The sequence below is a fragment of the Schistocerca nitens genome, chromosome 11, assembly GCF_023898315.1.
Source record: "Schistocerca nitens isolate TAMUIC-IGC-003100 chromosome 11, iqSchNite1.1, whole genome shotgun sequence".
Lineage (NCBI taxonomy): Eukaryota > Metazoa > Arthropoda > Insecta > Orthoptera > Acrididae > Schistocerca > Schistocerca nitens.
The window spans coordinates 67,311,335-67,334,928 of record NC_064624.1 but is presented as its reverse complement, the minus strand read 5'-3'; the positions used below and the strand labels follow the sequence as shown (position 1 = coordinate 67,334,928).

At 41.5% G+C, this 23,594-nt stretch overlaps 1 protein-coding gene across 3 annotated transcripts in view; it reads left to right on the top strand.

Annotated features, from left to right (window-relative positions):
- The window catches only part of LOC126212924 (zinc finger protein 99-like), a 245,526-nt gene that overhangs the window by 60,387 nt on the left and 161,545 nt on the right, over positions 1-23,594 (top strand). For all 3 annotated transcript variants that reach the window (XM_049940429.1, XM_049940428.1, XM_049940430.1), the window contains exon 4: positions 2,087-2,128. In XM_049940429.1, the coding sequence (XP_049796386.1) occupies positions 2,087-2,128 (42 nt within the window). The remainder of the gene's footprint in view (positions 1-2,086; positions 2,129-23,594) is intronic.

Genomic DNA, 23,594 nt, shown 5'->3' with positions numbered 1-23,594 from the left:
AACAATGGTGTACAAAATTACAATACCAGAAAGAAAAACACATTCGTTACTCTTCACTAAAATTGTCTTAAGCATAAAGAGTGATTTACAGTGCTGACACCAATTTTTTTTATCATCTACCAAAGATGTAATGTCCGACAGACAGTACAGTAAAATTTGAAAACAGACTGACAAACTTTCTCCCTGACAACTGCCTTTATCTCATAGAATAATTTCTATTTTTGTGTTGTGTAAAAAGGGGTGGGTAGGAATTACTAACACATATATGTATTAAAAGAAGAAAGTCTTGTAGATGGTCAGTATGTACCCTATTTACACATGAATGTAAAATGTTTCACTTCACAGCATTGCTATTAATTGTATAAATGACCCACGGAATGTGAAACTACCTACCTAACTAGCCTCTCCACAGATACCGTTTGAATGTGCTTGCATCTATGGTACTGCTGTTGAAGCATGCAAGATACTCCAATGCAACACAGTCCACAGTTTGTGAGGATGGTGTCAATTGTTTAGATCTGAAAATTATACTCTGGAAACAAAAATGATATGCTGTCGAGGCATTTCTTCTGGATGGATGGAGTGTTATGTTGGCAGTGGAGAGCAGAGTTTAACACAAATAAATGATACAACAAGAATAATACTAAATGTAGATTGACAAAATGTTAACATATTGTGTCATTCAAGATTTGGTGCTTGGTTCCCTCTTAGTCTTTATCTCTCTAAATGATTTAGCCAGGATTATTGGAGCACTCTTCAGAAAGTGGGATGTTTACTAATGACATTAGTATACTAACAAAGGGCCCAAACACATATATACCACAAAGCTAGGAGGATAAATAAGAACAACCTTACAACTGGTTCATAAGAAACATCTTAACCTATAATCTCTCAGTTTAAAACAAATAAAAATAACTTAAAAATGCAAGAAATAAAGATCAGTGGACACACGCTAGACGAGGCTATATGCGTGATGATCCTAGGCACCCATGTGGGTAATAAGTTGAAATGTCACCAGGATATGGATAAGTTGACAAAAAGAAAATGTTTGGTTCTGCTTGCTTTGCAATTATAAATCTCTCTCATTGTGTCAACCAGCATAAAGGATTGCTAGCATACTGTAGTACTTTCCTCCTGTAGTGTCCTATGGCATAATCTTCAGAGGCAGTGTGAGTAAGGTCAAAAAATATTATTCTACTAGAGGTTAAATTAAAATATTATGTAATGTTAATAACTGAACTTCTTGGTTTTAATAATTAGTGTTCGGCATATTACCACAACCACAGTAGTTGAAGTAAAATAATATCAATTCAAACTATTCATCCCTGTGGAGGATTCAGAGTAGAGTTTGGTATTCTGGTGCAAAAGTCTACAACAGGTTGCAAATGGACACGAGGCAGGAATAGAACACCTACAGCTATGACAAAACCTTTTTAGTCATTTCTTTAATATTAACTAGTGATTGCATTGAGTGATTTAAATTCTGCTTGACACATAATTTTCGTATTAAACAGGTTTTGGCTTTGCTATTAGCATTACATAAATTTGTAGTTTGAGGTGATAAATAGACAGCAGCTTAGTTGTATAAGAAGAGCAGTGTATTTTATTTAAATGTAGCTTCTCTCCCAGTTTACATTTAAAGTAATCCAAAAGTAGTGCCCATAATTATCAGTGGCAGCAGATTAGCACTAGTAATAATTTGTTGTTGGCATACATTACAGAAGTTGCCTGTAGCAAATTCTTTGAGCTGTTAATGTAGATCTTCATGTGTTACTCATCCCTGAAAGCTTTCCTTCATGTCACCTTATATAGGAATGAAGAAGTGCATAAATGACAATAAAAAAAAAATGAAATTTTTACTTTGAGGAAAATGTGTTGTCTTGAGTCCTGTTTTAATGTGGTGCATGACATTCGTTCATTCTGCTCTATCTGTAGTAGATAATTACTGTCCATTGATACTTCATTTAAGTATTTTCTCATTTACTGTATCAGTGTATATACTGTCTGTACGGTAATATTAATGAAATTAGTGAACTTCATTTGCTCAAATGTTATTTTATTTGCCGGTGTTTATTTCTTGTTGCAGTTATGTCCTCCTGAATTTGAACATCATGTAATTAAGGAGGAGGTGAGTTACTAATACACTTTGATGATGATTAATATTTTCTCTTCCTCCACTGTTACTGTGGGAATCCTATTCTGCAGAGTACACTTGGTGTAAGTTTGTTGATGGATTACACTGCTTTATTTCTAAATTATTATGTACAAAATCTTCAGGACAACAAAGAATCCTTGGTATTTGAAATAGTTGTACACAAGTAAAACACTACACGTTGATGTTCACTGAATGTTGTCTTGTAGTGTGTATCCAATTACACCCAAGTACGTCAAGTAGAAAGAGGTTCTGAACTGACCTATTCAGTCAATGTAGGGCATGTTGTGTAGTGGATGAGTGTCAGATTACAAATCCAAAGGTTCAAGGTAGTATCTCCAATGCCTCTCCCAAGATGTGACAGATGACAAGTTTCAGTATTGTGTTGAGTCTGCACTCCACTGATTCCCTTATAACTGGCTGAGTAAGAAAATTCAAAGGCCAGAGGATGACAAGGGTCACTCCAGCAGGACCATTACTTGTAAAAGAGTAGTGTTCAAACCAAGCTTCAAGTTGAGTTTATCATGGAGTGTGGATTCTGGTACAGTTTTGGATGTTTCACATCCAATTGGGAAGTGCCAGATGTGAGGTAGTTCCATGTTCCGTATATCATTCACAAGACTGATGTACAATATATGCCTTGTATATCTGGTGTCAATTATGAAGCGGTGTTAAAAATTGCAGAGCGCCCCACTGTTAGTGGGCTGAAGGCATAAATTGACAGTAGCAACTCCCTTGGGGAAGGGCTAAGTGTTTACTAGAATGACATTTAATGGAATGTAGTGTATTTGTAACAGTAGGCAAGGATCTTACATCAATTGCATGCAGAATGGATTGGGCATGAATGGAAATCACAAATATGGTAAAGGCTATAGTTGAACCATTCTGTCAGCCACCAGACTCAGCTGCTGAAGTAAATGATAACCTCAGCCAAAATTTGTGGTCTCCAGTACATGTGTATATGTGTATCCAAGTCATGCAACCACAGTTGTATGAGATTTCAACTGAGTCACAGTTGGTTGGGGAAAATAACAACTTTAAAAGTTTTATAACTGAAGCTGAAAGTGAGATTCTTGAAACACACACACACACACACACAAATTGGAGAGATTCTGAGGAAGCAACACCTAATTCACAGTAGGTACAGAACAAAGCAAATAATCCAGATAGGCAGATATTAACTGAAAAATATTTGGCTGCCAGAAGGACAATGAATTGTTACATACCATTCCAGTAGTGCCCCTTGAAAACACAGTGAACACACATTTGGAACCTGAGCTATTTCCCCATGCATGCCATGGAGTTGATGAACATCATCTTGGGGAAACAGGCTTCTTGGCAACATACATTGTTGCAGATGATATTCACTATGGCTGAATGGTGTCTGCAGCAAGAGCCCATTATTGGAGTAGATGGCATCAGGATGGATGTTTTACACATGAACCACATTCAGTTAAAGCAACACAGTGGCCGTACTGATCTTGCTGCCTCAAGAGATGGGTGTAGATATTTCAGTGTGGACAGTTACAATCCAATTGTTTTCCGTATACAGCCTGTTCCATGAGAAGAGAGACAGGCCAGAAGACTGGGAACAAAACAGTTTATTCAATACCTGATGTGTACTAGAACAGTTGGAGATACATTTACAGTAAAAAGCCATTGTTTTTCATGGAACATATAGAAGATAAATTTTGAGTAGTAGCACATTTGAAAAAATGTGAAATGGGTTACTATTGATTGAAACCTCATCTGCTTTACCATATCAGTCACTTCGAACATTGAAAAGCTGGCTGCATACCTCTGACTGTTATTCCATATAAAACTCTGAATAGGGTTCTCTTTCAAAGAGACCTTCTACTCCAGGCAGAATAGGAGGTATGAACTAATTTAGAGCACTGCTGTGGACATTTTGTCCAACAGGTCCAAAAAGGTCAAAAAGATAACCAAATAGATACATGTATTTCCATCTTAGATTTTGAAGGAAATATCCTCCCAGAAAAAATTAAATTTATGGTGTAATGTGGACATCAAACTTTACCTTCCACTGCCCATGATCTGTTTTTGATGCTTACTTTGTGAACATGTCATCCCACTGCACAGCAGACCATAATTGCAGAATTTGTGGAAGATCACTTCACTAAGCTTGTCCTTACAAACAACTGCCTTTTATGCATAAATGTTATGGAACACTATCCACCACATTCATCGGTTGGCCTGTTATTAAAAATGAAAAAAGCACAAGAATATAAAATAATGGACTGCCTGTCATATACTGAGCCAAGCAAAAAATAAGAACGCATGCCTCCAGTCAATATGCAAATTATTCAGAAGAGACAACTGTCACCCTGCCACTTCAAATTTTTTAAAACCAAATTTACCACCTGCTATAAGCCAAAAACATGTGACCAAAACGAAAAATTAAATGCAAGAGGGGGATAGCCCCCTTTGACTTTCAGTCTTTCAGATCCAGCAGGAGCCTCCTGGTGGATATGACAGGAGATCCCTTCAACTTAACAAAAGAGGAAGGACCTCTCCATGGTTCCTTCCTGCCAAAATATTGCTGGTGTACAGCCAAGTAGTAATCAATTACTAAGAGAGACCAAGACATTGGGCCAAGGAAATGTCTGGTTGGCGTCTTATACAGATCTACACCCTGAAAAATTACCTGAAGGAAAACAGCAAAATGAGAAGAAGAAGGTAAAACAAAAGAAAAGAACAAAATGAAGAACTAATTCGTAGGCCTAATGGAACTGAAAGTTGACAGCAGACTCTATGGACACTACGCCAAATGCACATAGGAAAAGTCAGTAGATCAGCATATGTCACATTTGTAAATGCTGATCACACTGGCACCTTTTCAGTGATTTCATAATAGAATTTCCATGGCAATTGTTGCCACTTGGAGGAATTCAACAATTAATTACAAACTATCACACAGTATGTACTGCAGAATGGGAATCAAGATTTTCAGATCTTCCTACTACTAAATGATATAACACATGGTACAAATAGAATAAATGCAGAATGAGCATACGGTGGTGTTTGCACACTAATCAAATCAAACATCTGTATAGTGAGCAAGTGTCCATGGAGATCATATTTGAAGCAGTAATCATTAGAATACAATTACACACTGAGCTGACAAAACTCATGGGATGGTGATATGATGTATACACATGGCAATAGTATCACATGCACAAGATATAAAAAGTCAGTGCATTTGTTGAGCTGTCATTTCTATGCAGATGATTCATGTGAAATGCTTTCAAGTGTGACTATTGTCACACAATGAAGATTAATAAACTTTGGATGTGGAATGTATGGGACATTCCATGTCAGAAATTGTTAGGGAATTCAATGTTCCAAGATCCACAGTGTCAAGTGAATACCAAATTTGAGGCATTACTTCTAAACATGGACAATGCAGTGGCTTACAGCCTTCACATAATGACTAGGAGCAGCAGCTTTTGCATAGAGTTGTCAGTGGTAACAGCCAAGCAACACTGCATGAAATAACCATAGGTAGCCATGTGCGACATATGACGAATGTGTCCATCAGGACAGTGTGGTGAAATTTGCTGTACGTGGGTCACACAGCAGGTATCAAACACGAGTGCTTTTGCTAAACAGCACATCACTTGCAGTGCCTCTCCCACATTTGTGACAGTATGAGTTGGTCTGTAGATGACTGCTAAACCATGGCCTGATCTGAAGGGGCTTGATTTCATTTGATAAGTGTTGATGGTAGGGTTTGAGTGTGGCACAGACCCCACTAATCCATGGATGCAAGTTGTCAACAAGGTGCTGTATAAGCTGGTGATGTTTCCTTAATGTTTATGTGGAATGAACTCTGTCCTCTTGTCCAACTGAACCAATCATTGACTAGAGACAATTTGCAGTCATTCATGGACTGATATTGATACACCTGCCTAATATTGTGTAGGACCCCCACGGCCACACAGAAGTGCCGCAGCCTGAAGTGTCATGGACTTGACTAATGTCTAAAGTAATGCTGGAGGGAATTGGCACCATGAATCCTGCAGGGCTGTCCATAAATCCTTAGAGTATGAGGGGATGGTGAACAGCACGTTGCAAGGCATCCCAGATATGCTCAGTAATGTTCATGTCTGGGAAGTTTGGTGGCTAGTGGAATTGTTTAAACACAGAATAGTGATCCTGGAGCTACTCTGTAGCAATTCTTGACGTGTGGTGTGTCACATTGTCCTGCTGGAATTTCCCAAGTCCGTCAAATGCACAATGGACATGAATGGATAAAGGTGATCAGGCAGAATGCTTACAAATGTGTCACCTGTCAGAGTCATATCTACAGGGTGGAGAAAAATTGTATGACGAAACTTTAACCCTGGATAGTTGATGCCAGTAGGAACCGAAATTACTAATGTTGTGTAGGTCGACAACGCACTTTTTTAAAACTACAAAAACTTAACTTCACCCCAAACTCTCCGATTGCCCATGGGATTGCCCTTTTGCGGTTCGTTGGTTGACAGGCAGGCTACGGTTTTTGGTTCACACATACAAATGTCCCGTGCCCCATCGGTGCCCTGACGTGATACACAAACATGTCCAATAGGTCTTGCTGTTTGTCTCCACCTCATGTCAGAGGCATTCACACATAAGCTTCGCTTTGGAGCACACACACATCACCTGTGATTTACTCATACCGTAAGCATGATGACACAGTATTCATTTGAAGAAAAACTAGATATGGTTTTTGTTTATGGACTAGGTGCCGGTAATGTGCAGGAAGCTCGATGGTTGTATGAGGAATGGTACCCAGCAAGATGCCTCCCATACGCGCAAATGTTTACAGCAATTCACCAGAAACTTTGCGAAACAGGCTCGTTAGCAGGATATCATGGTGATGTTGGAAGAACTTGAACACAATGGGATGCTGCATTTGAAGAGCCTGTTGTCGAGCACTTCAAGGAGGCACCTATGACAAGTACTCGAGCTGTTGGACATGACATGGGGTCACTCATCTGTTAGTCTGGGAGGTTTTGAGGGATGACGGCCAGCATGCATTATGTTTCCAACCTGTTCAGGACCTAAATCCTGTGGTGGACTCTGAACACAGGCTAGGGTTTTGCCAGTGGTTTCTCCAATGTGTTGCATGAGATCCCATCTTCCCTGCCATTGTGTTGTTTACCGAAAAGTGCACCTCCCATCGGGATGGCCTTTACAACATTCAAGACATTCATTACTGGGCAAGGGGAAATCCTCACATAATGTACGTTCATGGACACGAGGAACAATTTTTGGTCAACATTTGGGCAGGCATTGTGGGTGACCAATGGGATGGGCCGGTCTGTCTACCTCTTCGACTTACTGGGTCAAATAACCTTCACAGTTTGCAAGAAACTTCACCCGGTCTGCTGGAAGGTGCTCCCCTGGACATACAGCTATGCATGTGTTTGCAGCATAATGGGACGCCCACACGTAAGTTGTGCTAGGCACGGATATTTAAATGAACTCTTCAGTGGCCAGGTAATTTGTGGAGGTGCTTGTAGGACATGGCCCTATGATCAACAGACATCACGTCACCAGACTTTTTCCTGTGGGGATTCTTCAAGGTTCTAGTTCACCCACCCGGACACAAACCACCCATAAATGAAGAGAAATTAACGGATGGCATTCAGCATGCCACCAATCACACCAGGGCAATGCCAGAATCTTTGAAAGAGTTGGGCAAAACACTGTTCGATGCTACTAAACTTGTGCTGCGTCAGAGGGTTGCCAGTTTGAGCACCTGCTTTGAGTAAACAATGTTCTAGCTACAAAAAAAGGCCCTTTTCAGGGCTGACACAATTTGTAAAATACTTTCTGCTTGCGAACTAACAGCTGGTGATGGGTTTCTTCCCAGTATGTCTTATCATGAAACTACAATGAATGTTCATGACCCTGGTGGATTCACCCCCCACAGTGGAGAGCTGTTGCGCTACCACTGACCGTGCAGGCCCCCTTGTATACATTATCATCTTCAGCAGGCAAAGCATTTGTGGTCATGTGTTGTCCAGAGAATCCAGCAACAGGGCAATTCTGTGGCGAATTGGAGTGCGTGGTGTCAAGTTTCCGGAGTTTAAACATTAATAATTTTGGTTCCTACTCGCATAAGCTATCCAGGGTTAAAATTTCCTGACACAAGTTTTCTCCACCCTGTAGATGTATCAGGGGTCCCATATCACTCCCACTGCACACACCCTGCACCATTACAGAGTCTCCACCGGCTTGAACAGTCCCCTCTCCCCCCCCCCCCACCCCCTTTACATGCAAGGTCCATGGATTCAAGAGGTTGTCTCCATATCCATACACGTCGTTCCACTCAATACAATTCGAAATGAAACTGTTCTGACTATGCAACATGTTTCCAGTCATCAACAGTCGAATGTTGCTGTTGACTGGCCCAGGCAAGGCATAGCACTTTCTGTTGTGCAGTCATCAAGGGTATACGAGTTGGTCTTCATCTCCAAAAGCCCATATCAATGATGTTTCATCGAATGGTTCTCACACTGACACTTGTTGATGGTCCAGCATTGAAATCTGCAGTAATTTGTGGAAGGATTTCACTTTTGTTATGTTGAATGATTATCTTCTGCCATCACCTGCCCTGTTCTTCCAGGATCTTTTTCCGACCATAGCGATGTCAGAGATTTAATGTTTTACCAGACTCCTTATATTCATGGCACACTCACGAAATGGTTGTACAGGAACATCCCCACTTCATCACCATATCCCATGGCCCATGCACCGACTATAACACCATGTTCAAACTCACTTAAACCTGCATTGTAACAACAGTAACCAATCTAACAACTGCATCAGACACTTGTCATCTTATATAGGAGTTGCTGAGTGCAGCACCATATCCTGCCTGTTTACATATCTCTTTATTTCTCTTTATTTGAATATGCATGCCTATATCAGTTTCTTTGGTGCTTCAGAGTAGATGACAGTGTGCAAGTCACCGGGCCAAAATCGTTTGCGAATTGTTTGGAGAACGTTCTGGATAAGGTGAGCAAATTATTTGGCTACCTAGATCACCTGACATGAACCCCGTCAAACATTTACGGACATAAATGAGAGGTCAGTTCATGCACAGAATCCTGCACCAGCAACATTTTTGTAGTTGAGGATGGCTCATTATTTCTTCTTCCAGTGATTTGTTGAGCCTATGACACACTGAGTTGCTGCACTAAGCCAGGAAAAAGGATGTCTAACAGATTAGGGGGTATCATGTGACTTTTGTCACCTCAGTGAAAGAAGTTGATGAGAGTTCTGTGAAAGAACATATGAAAGTCAGGACAACAGGAGGCCAAATTGAATAGGTTGCACAGGATAGATATTTGGGGGATATTGACAACTGGACAGTTGGGGAAAAAAGAAAAACATGAAATCAATAACTTCAAAGGCAAATCAAGTTTTCTAGAAAAAGCAATGTGATTGGAGTTAAGAAAAATTTTGGTTAAATGCTTTGTGGTGTTTATCTATATGGCTGTGAAGGTGTGACATTGAAGAAGAGAAAAAGAACCAAAATTTAAGTATTCAAGATGTAGGTATGGAAGAGAATAGAGAGATTAAAATGGGTCAGTAAAGAGAGGAAAATTTAAGTACTGGACACAGTAAAGAACAAAGAGCTATCATAATCCTGGCTAAGAAAAAGAAAGCAGACTGGTTGGAATCTATACCGTGTGCAAAAGGAATTCTAACAGTAGCTATTGGAGGTACAGTGAAAGGATATAAGAAAATAGAGATACTGAAAAACAGTTGGCCTGAAACAGAATCAGATGAAGATAACAATGGTGTCAGAAACCTGCCAATTGGTGGAAAACCTAATGACAAAGACAATGATGATGATGATGACGACGACGATATGGGAGTACTGATGGCTGTATACAGCCATGTTTTTGTACCATTGAAATCAAAATTGTTGTCATGATGAGTAGAATGACAAAACATGTCAAGATTTTAGGCATACTAGCGTAATTACATTTATGTTCTATTGAGAGAAACTTATAACAATTATAATTACATTTATGTTCTATTGAGAGCAACACATACCAATAACAAGAAAGGAAACCTGTGCAGATATTTGATGGAACAATTGTATGTGATGTGTGAGACATAATAGAAAAGTTGGCAGTTCTCAGTTGTTATGTAACTTCGGAATGAATAAAATAACACTTCTCAGATAATTTTCGAGAACATTTCTTGTGGAGAAGTATTGATCTGGCTAAAAGAATTTTAAAAACATTTATTTTAGTGGTAACTGGTGTTGGCTGATATTTAACCATGCTCAGAGCATCAAACTGAAACTGGTAACTGGTTTTGGCCGATATTTAACCATGCTCAGAGCATCAAACTGAAATATGACATAGAAGGGATTTAGAGGGATGTTTGGTAATAACAGTAATATATAAGATACATCATATACAACAAATATTAAAAGAAGAAATTATACGCATGATAGCAGGTGGTGGCAGTGAAGGGAGCAGGTGCTATAAATCCATGAACGGCTAAGGAGAGCAATGATGTTGCTTACATATGGGATGCTCCACCAACTGCATACTGAATTACATCAATGATAGGCAATGAAGCATACAGGACGTAAAAGTACACATTAAAGTATACACAGAATAGTTACTTGAAAGCTAATAACAAATGAAGAAATAGATACATATTATAATTTAAAGGAACTACTGCAAACAGTATTTCGCCAATATGTGATAAAACTATCTAGATTGTATGCCAGCAAAGTTAGGTGTTAAGCAACACCAGTGATTCTCACGGAGACCACTTTGTTGTATTGATATGTGCCATCCAGCAGCAGGCTAAGGGTAGGCCAAGCCTGTGACAGGACTGGAGGAAGTGCTGGGTGGGTGGATTGGGTAAGTCTTGCATCTGGGAGTTCCACGAGGATATGATCCCTGTGACAAGAGTTGTTTTGGAAGTGGCATGGGGATGGAATAGGATGTTGTAGAGGTTGGCTGATGGAACATCGCATTAGGAGAGGTGGGAAGATTATTGTGTAGGATGTCTGTAATTTCATGACCTGAGCGTAGATAATCAAAGCCCTGACTAAGGATATGGCTCAGTTCCAGTCTGGGCTGGTATTGCATGACGAAAGGCCCCTTTTTATCTGGCTCTTGGGGCTGGAGAGAGGATTGGTGGGAAAATTTCAGGGGAGATCTGTCTATGAACTAGGTGTGGGGGATAGCTATGGTGAAGGCCAGGGCAAAACCTTTAGCATAGTGGAAAGGGATTTCTTGTCAGTGCAGACATGTTGACCCTGGGTGGCTAGGCTGTATGGGTGTCACATGGGGGTGATGTATCTGCAGTGACAAGAGCTCCCTTCCCAGCATACTGAAGGTCTCACTAAGGTCATCACATACAAGCACTATCCCCCATACCTAGTCCACAAATAGATCTCCCTTGCCATTTCCCCACACACTCCTAGTCCTCATTCAATCCACAAGAACCAGCTTCAAAGGAGTGCCCCCTTCGTCATACAGTGTCACCCTGGACTGGAACAACTGAACCAACTCCCTCCCTCCCTCCCTCCCTCCCTCCCTCCCTCCCTCCCTCCCTCCCTCCCTCCCTCCCTCCAGATGTGATGATACTTTGAGCTGCAGTGGTGATGGCATTGGCTAGTATTGCAAAAGTTTACTTCATAATAAAAGTTTCACTAGTATAATTTCTCTTACCACAGCCAAACATCATAGAACACAAATAATTCACCCTGCAGTAAGCTGGTTATGCATCTATCTAAGTCTTGTTTCCAGTGAAGCTGCAGGTAATTTAGGCATTTTACCATTATTTACATGGAAAATTTTAGTAGTCATGTAAAGACAAATTGATGTATATTTACAAACGGTGAGAAATACAGAAAAGAGAAGTCATATTTCTCATAAGTCTCTCTATATTTTAGGCAGCACTCTTTGGCATTTAATCAGATCCATACAAATTTAACTAGACATTTTTATTCTACATTTGGCAGGCAGATTTCTGGGTCAACAATATTTCTAATACCTAGGTTTTCCAGACTTTGAATGAATCATGTAGTTAATGTTAATAGGTGGAGTTCCTTGAATTTTAAAAGGTCCACTGCACACATATTTGAACTTTGAAATTTCACAGTAGATTTCACTAGATTCTTTGTTTTTTCATTAAGACAAGGCCCCCTATTTTAAATTTTTCAGTTATAAGATTTTTATTGTTTCATTTGATCCTGTATTCCATTTGTTTACTCATTTGTACTCTTAACAACTCCTCTTTTTTTGTCTAGTTCAACCACTTTATTAGGTGCAAAACTTAGAATGTCTTCACCTAAACTTCTGGATTTTATTCCCAAAAAATTTATTTCAGGTGTAAAATCGAGTGATTCATGCATTTGAGAATTCATATGGTCTCAGAATCAGCTCTAAATTTACTCCATGTATCGTGATTATGGTCACTATGTTCTTCACAGTCCACCTGACTCATGCACGTGGTGTTCAGTAGGATTGATCACCAGGTGCTATGCAGAAATGTTAATAATTTTTGTGCCATTCTTTTCCATCCCTTCTTTCCACAATTTTATTATGAATTGGTGTCCAGTGTATCATAAAATTTGGTTTCCCCATTTTAAAATAATAAATCATTTCACCAAATGTTGCTTTCAGTTTCCCTTTTCTTAGTAGATACTGTTCAACAAATTGAGAAACACTTCGAAAGCCATCAGTATTCATGTAAAAATTGACTACTGCTTTAGGTATGGCTACTTAAAGGCTACTAATCCGAATATGTTGTTTGGTTGTATGCTTTCAAGAACCTCCCGAAACAAATCTTAATTCACAGATAAATCATCCTAGGAATTTTTTTTCTGTCTCAGTTTGATTTGGTCTGAAAGTTTGTTTGGTTTTTCCTATCACAATATCATCTGTGGCCCATATTTAGTATTGTGTTAAGTGCAGTTTTGCCCATGGTTTCTTTCCCTTTGGATCAGTTACAGTTTCATTTTTTTGAACTGACAGCAACTTTGGTGGCTTAAAACTTATAATTTCTTATTATATCAGTCCCTTGAGGAGTGTTTTCATCAATCTTCACTTAGAATGTCAACTTTGAAATCATACTTTTTATGGGGTGACAATTACTGAACTATGTGAAATAAAGTCATCATAACTTCTGTACAGCTTGTGTTAGGTTGTTCAGACCGCGTGGTTGAGCATGGGGTGTGATGGGAATTAGTATGTGTATTGTTATCTTGGTTTCATGATAAAGAAGTCTCTTGACCCTAATGGGTTACTGTGTGGTGTGCAGTATCCAGTCATGGAATAATCGGTGAGATATTCCTTGATGGCGCAGTGACTACTGAATGCTACACAAAGGCTTTGGAAGGTGATTTCTTCCCCATTATACAAAGTGACCCTGATTTCAACTAGATGTGGCTCATGGAAAATGGAGCTCGACCCCATCGAAGCAGGAGTGTGTTTGATGTCCTGGAGGAGCACTCTGGAGACAGTATTCTTGCTCTGGAATACCTAGCGGCCACTGGCATGGGCCTTGATTGACCATCATATTCTCTGGATCTAAATACATGCAACTTCTTTGGTGCTATATTAAAGACAAGGTCTACAGCAATAACCCCAAAACAATTTCTGAGCTGAAAAAAGCCATTCAGGAGGTCACGACAGCATTGATGCTGCAATACTTCAGTGGGTCATGCAGAATTTTGCTGTTTGTCTGTGCCACATAATCGCCAATTATGGCAAGCATATCAAACACATTATAACCTAAATGCTAATATCTGTAGTGATATGTACACATTGAATAAAGTGTGTGCACACTGTAGTTTTGTAATTAATTTATGTTTCTTTCATACAGTTCAGTAATTGTCACCCTGTATGATGCTCATTAGCCTCTATTATGTGTATCCAGTTTTTTTCAGCCACATATTCCAGCCTTTCTGTTCTTTGTTCCTTTAAACTTGCTTCGGTATTTAGGAATACCTCATTTGCAATTCTAATACCATCATTAACAGTTTGCTTATATTTTGTGATGTGTCATTAATAAGTTTTATTTTCACCAGCTGCTCATGGACTTTGTGCAGCACTTTTTGTTGCTCTATATAACTCCTCTTTTGTATTGAGTTGCTTTATGTTATAAACACCCTTCCCTTTCTTGTTGCATCTCTTAATTTCTCCATCACTTCCCTCTTCATAACCTCCTTGTCACACTGCCTTAAACCCCTGTGTAGGTTATTAATTTGTTCTAACCTATCCTGATTCCTGACAGATCATTGTAATTAGTGTCCTTTATTCTGAAGTGAGATAGACCATTGTTATAGCACATTATCTCTTTAATTACTTCGTATATTTGTTCACATCTGGTTTCTGTAAAGCAAACCCATTGTTGCTATAGCTGCTTTGATCTCACATACAGTTGGTCACTGTCCACCACTCATTCCACTGTTCAGGGGCACAGCTATTCTAGTGACATGTTTCTGATAATCTGCTGGCACCAGCTTGATATCTATATCTGGCTTAATGACAACCACCTTGCAATGTTTCATTGTTGTGATTTTTAACACAGTATTTTCTGTCTGTCATAACTATGTCTCTTATTTGTGGTCCAAGAAAGTCTTTCGATGTTTTTCTGACTGATATTGTATGTGGTCTTTAGTGTTCCTCATTATCTTCCCTGCAATTACATGGCCTTATCCTCTCCCATACGTTGTAAAATTATATCTGCCATTTCCACTACCTCTATGTATAATATTGACTAAGAATCTATCATTTTTATTCTGTTTGTTATTCTGATGGAAATCATGATTTTTATGCTAGTTATCTTTTCGGTTCACATGTTCCAAAATGACACAAACCGTTTGTGGTTACTGCCTCTGTGTTTCTTGGAATATTGTGGGAATTTTTCTGAAGTTCCCAGACAATTTCAGATTCTGAGAGCCTACTTCCAAGATGTGCTAGTTTTTGGTACAAATTTTCACAAAACTTTCATAGTCTGTCTTCCCTGGACATCATAAATGCTGGTCATAATAGGCTTCAGACCAGTATTCATTAAAAACCACTGTTTGAAGTTATTGAAAGTTTTCCTGTCTATAATCAAATTCAGAGCCCAATGTTTTGCATCTCCCACAAGCATACTCACTTATTGCAATGTTAATCTTTTCTTTGTTATCCATATTTCCATGAACTACTTTGGCAGTGTAGTTATGTAGCTGCATTTCTGTCTGGTATCACCTAGTAGGGTTCCTCACCCTCATTTACCATTCTGTAATTCCCCAGTCCACGCATCACATACTGCTACTGTTCTTGGGTCCATTTCAGCACAGTTATTTTGTCACAAATTACAATTTATGTTTTTCAGTGTGTGTTCTCTACCCTCCCTTTTAATTTATTCTCCTCTTATTATAATATGAATATAAATTAATGCTGCTAGACCCTGAATAAATATAGTGTCTGGTCAGGGAGATTCCATATAATGCCCCTATACTGTATTATTGTAATAGCAAATTAGTGCTACTGTTTACAGAATTTATGACTGTGATCATGTAACTAATGAATTATAAGCTATTTTACTGCTGGTTATGCCTTCAAAACAGAACATTATTTTATACAGGAGAGTAATCTTTTCTGTACATTGCAACAGTCTTAACTGTAAGTCTTCACTAAGATACTGTCCATCAGGTATTATTTTTTGTTCATTCACAGCATAATTGTATTATCTCTGGATTAGTGCCCTCAGAGAAACTGGTATATGCATTTTTATTCATGCCATCTGGATTCTTTATATGTGAGTGTAGCTGCTCACTCATTAACATAGAGTAAAAATCATAAAAAGAGACTTGCAAATTGTTGCACATTTAACAGTGGTGAAATATGAGGTCCACTTGACTTTTTGAGGTCCAACATAAAAACTTCATAGTTTGCTGTAAGTGCAACATATATTGTTTCAATGTACATCTTGTTGATTCACGGCCGACTGCAGTGGCTGAGCGGTTCTAGGCGCTACAGTCTGGAATCGCGCGACTGCTATGGTCGCAGATTCGAATCCTGCCTCGGGTATGGATGTGTGTGATGTCCTTAGGTTAGTTAGGTTTAAGTAGTTCTAAGATCTAAGGGACTGATGACCTCAGATGTTACGTCTCATAGTGCTCAGAGCAATTTTTTTTTTTTTTATTTGCAATTTTGTCATATCCTGTGAGACTACTGTTCTATAGTTTGCCGTAAATAGTATGTCTCATATAAAATACTCCTCATTGTACCAATTGTAGTCCAAATCCTGGAATAAAAATTGCTGTATCTGCAGCAACAAGTAACATGAGATAAATATTAAATACTTCTGCTAACAAAACTCACTTTTCAACCTAATGTAACAAAAAAAGAGTATTACTTTGCATAGTTAAAACTTAACAGAAATTTAATCAATGACTTATTGTGGAACTGAACAGACTACTAGGTAATTTCGTAGTCACAGGATTCTAAATTACCTGGAATTTGAAGATTGGCTGCTGAGTGTAGTTTATAAGGAGAGGCAGAGACCAGTGTCAGAACTGGTGAGGTGTGGAGCATGTTGGCCTCACAGAGTCAACAGCAGACACAGTCAGAACTACATAATGTGTCAGTGTCTTGGGCTGTTTACTTGCAGCAGAGACTGCTGAGTCCATGGTGAACTGACCGGTCTGTGTAATTCGCAGTAATGTATTGAATTTGGGGAGCATTGTGTATTTCCAGTGGCTGGGTCAGTAGCTGCTTGTATCGATTTTTGTTGATTGTCCTTGTGGGTGAGTGGCACGACTGTTTACCTACTGCAAAATTTACTACCACCTGTGATGAGGTAGTGAATCTTGCCCTATCTATAATGTCAACATCCATAGATGGAAAGGATACAAAATTCCTCCTTCTCATAGATGTCAAGTATGCCTGTAAGTTCACTGGCTCCTGTACAGCATTTAAAATAGTGCTGGCTTGTCTTCTGGAGACTGGTCTTCTACTTGTGGCACTGCTATCATTGTTTTGCACCCCAGTGGTATAGGGGTTGCTGTATGGTGCAGTAGATTGACTCTGCATTCTTCTTCTGCTGGAAGTAGGGTTTTGGTGTTGAGGTCTGGCACTAGCTGCAGAGCTACTGATGGTTCATATGTTGCTGCTGACAGTACCTGTGGTGCTAGAACTTCAGAGGATCATTGGAAGCACACCTGTTTCATGTGATCCGATACAGTTTTAGCCTGGGTATTGATAATTGCCATAGGTACTTGTTAGGTTGATAGTAGTTTCTAGGGACTCTACAGGACTGGTGCCCAAATCCCCTGCATGGAATGCTTTACAAGTTCTCAATCTTGATCGTTAGCTGCCTTGCTCCAGGATGTGGATCAGTATCCATGGCTGTAATCTGTGCAGTAGTTCTGCAGTGCTCTTTCTATTGATGGGACTTGTGTGGTATGTGATCGAAAAATAGTGACGTGCCTGCTGGGTTTTCTTCTTGCATTATGTAGTTCATGTATGGACCAGAAATTATACATGCCCAGCGGAAGTAGGATGGAGTGCTGCCATTGGTATGTGTTGGATGCCATTAATTCTATTGATTTTCTGGAACCCAGATGATGAAATATGAAAATATTTATCCCAAACAATTATCTTTGTTAAGCTTTGAATAACAGTAAGTTTCTTAGGGCTCAGACAGAAAGTCTGTGCTGATTTGGATGATGTGTGGATGACATAATGAGAGTAGGACATTGAGACTATTACAACCATCCACATACGTCTCTGGAATGTCCTGTGAAGTCCATATGCACCTACCCATGTGCTGTAACTCATTGCAAGGGTGCTAGTTGCGATTTTGTGCACACTGCACTATACTGGTTGGTGTTGATTGTGTTATTTGATGCCGAGTCAATACTTATAATCACATGCTAGCTGCTTCATTCTGGTTATACTACATTGACCTTTTTGTAATAAAGGTAGGACATCCAGTCAGAGAACCTGATCCATAACCATACCGTCACCATCATTTACTGATGGCAAGAATAGGAGTACTTGTTTTATCCATAGTTGGTGGCAGATGGAGATGTGGTTTCTTTCTTGTAGTCAAATGAATTGAAATCTGGGAGGCCAGCCATTGAGAGTGCACCAGAGGATCTGCCACCTGCGCCACTGTCAGTGGGAGTTCGAGAGCTACTGAAGGCTGATCTTAAGATTGACAGCATACTTGCACCAGTCTGCTGAATCCCTCCTATCGACCTCCTGGAGGCCACGAGAGTGCATTTGCATCGACATAGTGGCACTCACAATGAAGGAAAAAACCCTCATAGTGGTAAATGCTTAGTAATAGAGCACATTGCTTCAGATGCTGTACTGTTTGTTGAGTGTTAAGTCATTCAGGCAAACAATTGGCAGAGGTGGTTTGTGGTGGTTGGTGACGAGTTTAAAAGTAGTTCCCAGCAGGAACTCATTAAATCTCTGGACATTTACTGACATACCCCATTTCCTTCCCTATTTGTGAATAACTCTTTTGAACACGGATCGGGTGGTCTGTTGATGACTGATCTCCAATGAGTGCTGATCTAGAGGCTTATACACTTTTGACAAATCTCTGTTGGAATAGCTGTCACCTCTTGCTAGAAGTGAAAATTGATAATGCAGTTTCGGAAATGGTTATATGTCAGCTGTGGCTCCATCGCCTATAGTAATCTTGATATCATCACAGATTCATTGTGAGCCATCTTGTTAGTGAGCTATAACCATCAGCAAAGCCCAGTGATGTGATGAAATGTGCTGTAATGCAACCTCAGGCTGTTTGGCAGTTTAGTTCTTGCCACTAGAGGTGTGGAACAATGTAGTAGTGGAGGAGGGCCTAATGGAGTGTAGAATTTTGCTGATAGAAAGGTTTCTGTGAATCCAATGTGGATTTGGAATGAACTGTCTTTCTGGTGATCTGCAGGTGTATCCGCAAACACTCTTGCCCGACACTGTTTTTGATAGTGTCAACAGTATCTATTTGCATAGTCTGCTGCAAATACAAGGTAGCTCAACTGCAGCAAGTCATTAAGGGAGCTTGGCGATGGACATGTACACTCAGTGTATGCACACATACTGTGGGAATGATGGCGGCATTGTTTGGGCAGAGGGGAAACTATTGGTGACGTGGGTTAGCCTGTGTTATTGGGGAGTTGTTGTTAGCATTACTGTTGTTGTGTCTTGGCAAGACAGCCAAGCCACTAGGAGGTAGCCGAAAGGCACGCGTTTAAGCTCACGCAGGATGGCGTGAGGTCTGGAACAGGTCAGGGATATGAGACTAGCAAAAATAGTACGTATCTGTTGGAATACTTAACTTTAATCCATAATTGGTGAACATCGGTCTGACGGCACATGCATCACAAGATAAATAGCAATTGATAATGGCGCCTTGCTAGGTCGTAGCAAATGATGTAGCTGAAGGCTATACTATCGTCTCGGCAAATGAGAGCGTAATTTGTCAGTGAACCATCGCTAGCAAAGTCGGCTGTACAACTGGGGCGAGTGCTAGGAAGTCTCTCTAGACCTGCCGTGTGGCGGCACTCGGTCTGCAATCACTGACAGTGGCGACACGCGGGTCCGACGTATACTAACGGACCGTGGCCGATTTAAAGGCTACCACCTAGCAGGTGTGGTGTCTGGCAGTGACACCACATTCCTCCCCCGCAAATCGGCGGACGGTTGTGGCATAAGGCTTCCGCCCGCCGTGGAGAGGACCCGATGTCGGCGTATGTGACGAGGTGGGGAGGCTCTGCCACCCACACCCTGCCATTCGGTCCGAGGGGAGCTAGGAAACGCCTGAAAACCTAGTCCAGGGTGCACGCCAACATGCGGTGTATGCGCTCTTAGAGAGACAGAAGGGGCTGAAGGGTCGACCTCCATCCAGTCGGGGCACCCGACGGGCGAAGATGACATATGGTCTGGAGCGGGCAAGACTTCCATGTCAGAGGACAACTGGTCACGGGAAGCGATCGGCGGCGCGTGATCCAGGGAGGCGCCCGGCGGGTGCAGCGACACGTCCACTTCGGGTGTCGCCCTTGAGAGAACAGGCGGCGGCGTTGCGTCGCCATGGGTCAAAATGGAAGGCATCGTCGTTAACACCTGGGGATGAGGCGAGCCAGTAGATGGGTCCCCAGGGCGCTGACCGGACGGCACCGTCGCTGAAAGCAAGATGGGGAGCGGCAGAACCCGTGCGACGACATAGGCGCAGCTGATTGAGATGCCGATGCACCTCACCAGAGGCCCCCAAAACCAGATACATAGTGCGGCCGAGGTAGCGAAGAATGCGCCCTGCGAGCCAACGCCGTGAACCTCGATAGTTGCGATAGTACACAACGTCGCCTGGAGCAAAAGCAAGTGTCTGCCGCTACACAGTAACCTGATGCGGCGGATGTAGCAAAGACATCAAGGTGCGATGAGGACGACCGTGCAGCAACTCAGCCGGCGAGCGACCATCTGGGGGCTGAGAGCGATACGAAGACAAAAAGAGCAACAACGCATCCTCCCGAGAATGCGACTCTTTCAACTTCAACATCTGGGACTTGAAAGTCCTGTCCAATCGTTCAGCGGCACTGTTTCACTGTGGCGAAAACGGCGCGGACGTCAGATGTTGAATACCATTGGCCTTGCAGAATGACTGAAATTCTGCGGACATGAATTGTGGGCCATTGTCGGAAACAATAGTCTGTGGAAGACCTTCAATGCAAAAGATAGCGGATAACGCTTGGATGGTGGCAGAAGACGTCGTGGAAGACATCCGGACAACAAAAGGAAAATTACTGAATGAATCTACCAGAACCAACCATCGAGCATTCCAGAATGGCCCAGCAAAATCGATGTGTAAGCGTTGCCAAGGGGTAGTGGCTTTCGGCCATGCAAAGAATTTCCACAGTGGTGCGGATTGCTGTTCGGCACACGCCATGCAAGAAGAGCACATATGCATAATAGCAGCATTGATTCCGAACCAAGTACAGTGCTGACGAGCAAGTTGTTTCGTTCTCACTATACCCCAATGTCCTTGGTGGAGAAGTCGTAAGACAGAGGACTGTAACGAACGTGGGACCACGACCCTGGACTGATCATTATCAGAACGCAACAGCAAAACACCACGTCGTACAAAAAGTCTCTCCTTGTGAGCAAAAAATCGGCGAACCAACGGATCCTCGATCTGTGACTTTGACAAGGGCCATTGCGTAGCAACAAAACGCAGAACGGTAGCAAGGACGGTCAGCAGCCGTGGCTGTAGCTACACGACGAAAATCAATCGGAAACGATTCGACCACATCATCGGTTTCCGAATCAATGAACATGCAAGCAAGTTCGGAGGAATCGAATGCTCTATCCTCAGCAACAGGCAAACGGGACAACGCATCGGTGTTTCCGTGCTTAGCAGTGGACCGATACAAGATATCGTAGCGGTACTGCGAGAGGAAAATAGACCAGCGAATGAATTTCTGCGCTGTATGTGGAGGTACAGGCTTGGTCGGATGAAAAAGCGATGTCAAAGGTTTGTGGTCTGTGATAATGGTAAAGTGACGACCATACAAGAAATCATGAAACTTCGTAACACCAAATATGAGAGCCAAAGCTTCTTTCTCCATCTGTGAATAATGTCTTTGTGCAGACAAGAGCAATTTGGACGCAAAGGCAATAGGGTGATCGTGCGATCCATCTTCATGCGCAAGCACAGCACCGATCCCGAAATCCGATGCATCCACCATCAACAAAAGGGGTTTCTGGGGAAAGCAACGCCGATTTCAACTGGCGAAAGGCGCGTTCGCATTCCGTCATCCAGACGAACGGAACACCTTTACGGCGTAAGCGATGAAGCGGAGCTGAAAAGGAAGAGGCGTGGCGCACATAATTATGGTAGTAATTGCTTTTCCCAGCACACTCTGTAGCTGCTTCAAATTCTGCGGCGAAGGCAAGTCTTGTATGGCACGGAGGTGCTCCGGACTGGGATGTATGCCTTGGGCATTGAGTACATGGCCCAGATAGGGTAAGTCATGAGCAAAAAACACACATTTGTCCTTCCGCAAGCGAAGACCATTTTGTCGCAAGACCTGAAATAATGTTCTGAGATTGGCTAAATGTTGTTCTTCTGTCTTTCCGGAGATCACAATATCGTCCAGATAGTTTGCTGCAGTAGGGACCGACGCACAAACTGTTTGCAGATATTTCTGAAACAATGCAGGAGCGGATGCACACCCGAATGGCAGTCGTTTGAATCGATACAAACCAAGATGCGTGTTAACCACCAAAACACGCTGGGATTCTTCGTCCACCGGTATTTGCAAGTACGCATCTGCTAGGTCCAATTCGAAAAATATTTACCCGGGCACAGTTTGTCAAAAAGATCTTCAGGGCGGGGTAAAAGAAAAGTCGCAATCACTAGTTGTGGATTCACTGTTGCCTTGAAGTCCACACAAAGTCTCAATTTTCCAGAAGGTTTTTGCAAAATTACTAAGGGTGATGCCCAGAGAGAAGCCTGCACACGTTCAATTACACCTTGTGATTCCAAATCATGTAATGTTTTTGCGACCTCATCACGCAATGCGTGGGGAACATTGCGCGCTCTGAAAAATTTCGGTTGCGTGTTTACTTTCAGTTCCAAATGTGCTTTATAGTTCTTAGCGCAACCAAGGCCCGGTGCAAAAATGTCTGCAAATTCTTCACATAGACGAGAAACACTGGCTGAAGGCACAGTCTGGTTCACTGAGAGGACCTGATTTACTATAGACAAGTTAAACAACTGAAATAAATCTAAACCAAACAAGTTCACTGCAGAAGAAGAACGAAGTACATAAAATGACACAAGTTTTGTTTGTCCTTGTATGTTGCAAGAAGGCTGCACTGTCCTAACACAGGGATTGCTTGTCCTGAATAACTACTGAGCTTAACATTTGCGGCACGCAACGGAGGTGTGCCCAGCTGTTTGTACGTGTCGTGATTGATCAAGGAAACTGCAGCTCCGGTATCGAGCTGGAATGGTATCACGTTGCCATTAATGTCCCAAGTCTACAAAAAGTTTATTGTCCTGCTGACGACAAGAGCGACTGACTCGTGCAACGTGAACTGACACTGGTACAGAATCACTTGCGACTTGACGGGATTTCTGGCGATGTCGACGCACACTATTCGTGGGACAAACACAGTCACTGTTAGAGAGAGTAGCACTGGGCGGAGTGGAATGGACTACATGAATTTCCATGGGTGACGGTTCACGAGCCTGAGTATTCTTGGTTCGATTCCGATTCCGGCACGAAGCAAAGGGCCTGGAATGGATGTGAGTGTCCGATCGGAGCTTTTCCTGGCAAACACTTTGAACATGTCCTTTTTTATTACAGAAAAAGCAAATAGCCTGGCGTGACGGGCAATTCTCACGCGAATGTCTAGTAGCACACCGCGGACATGATTTC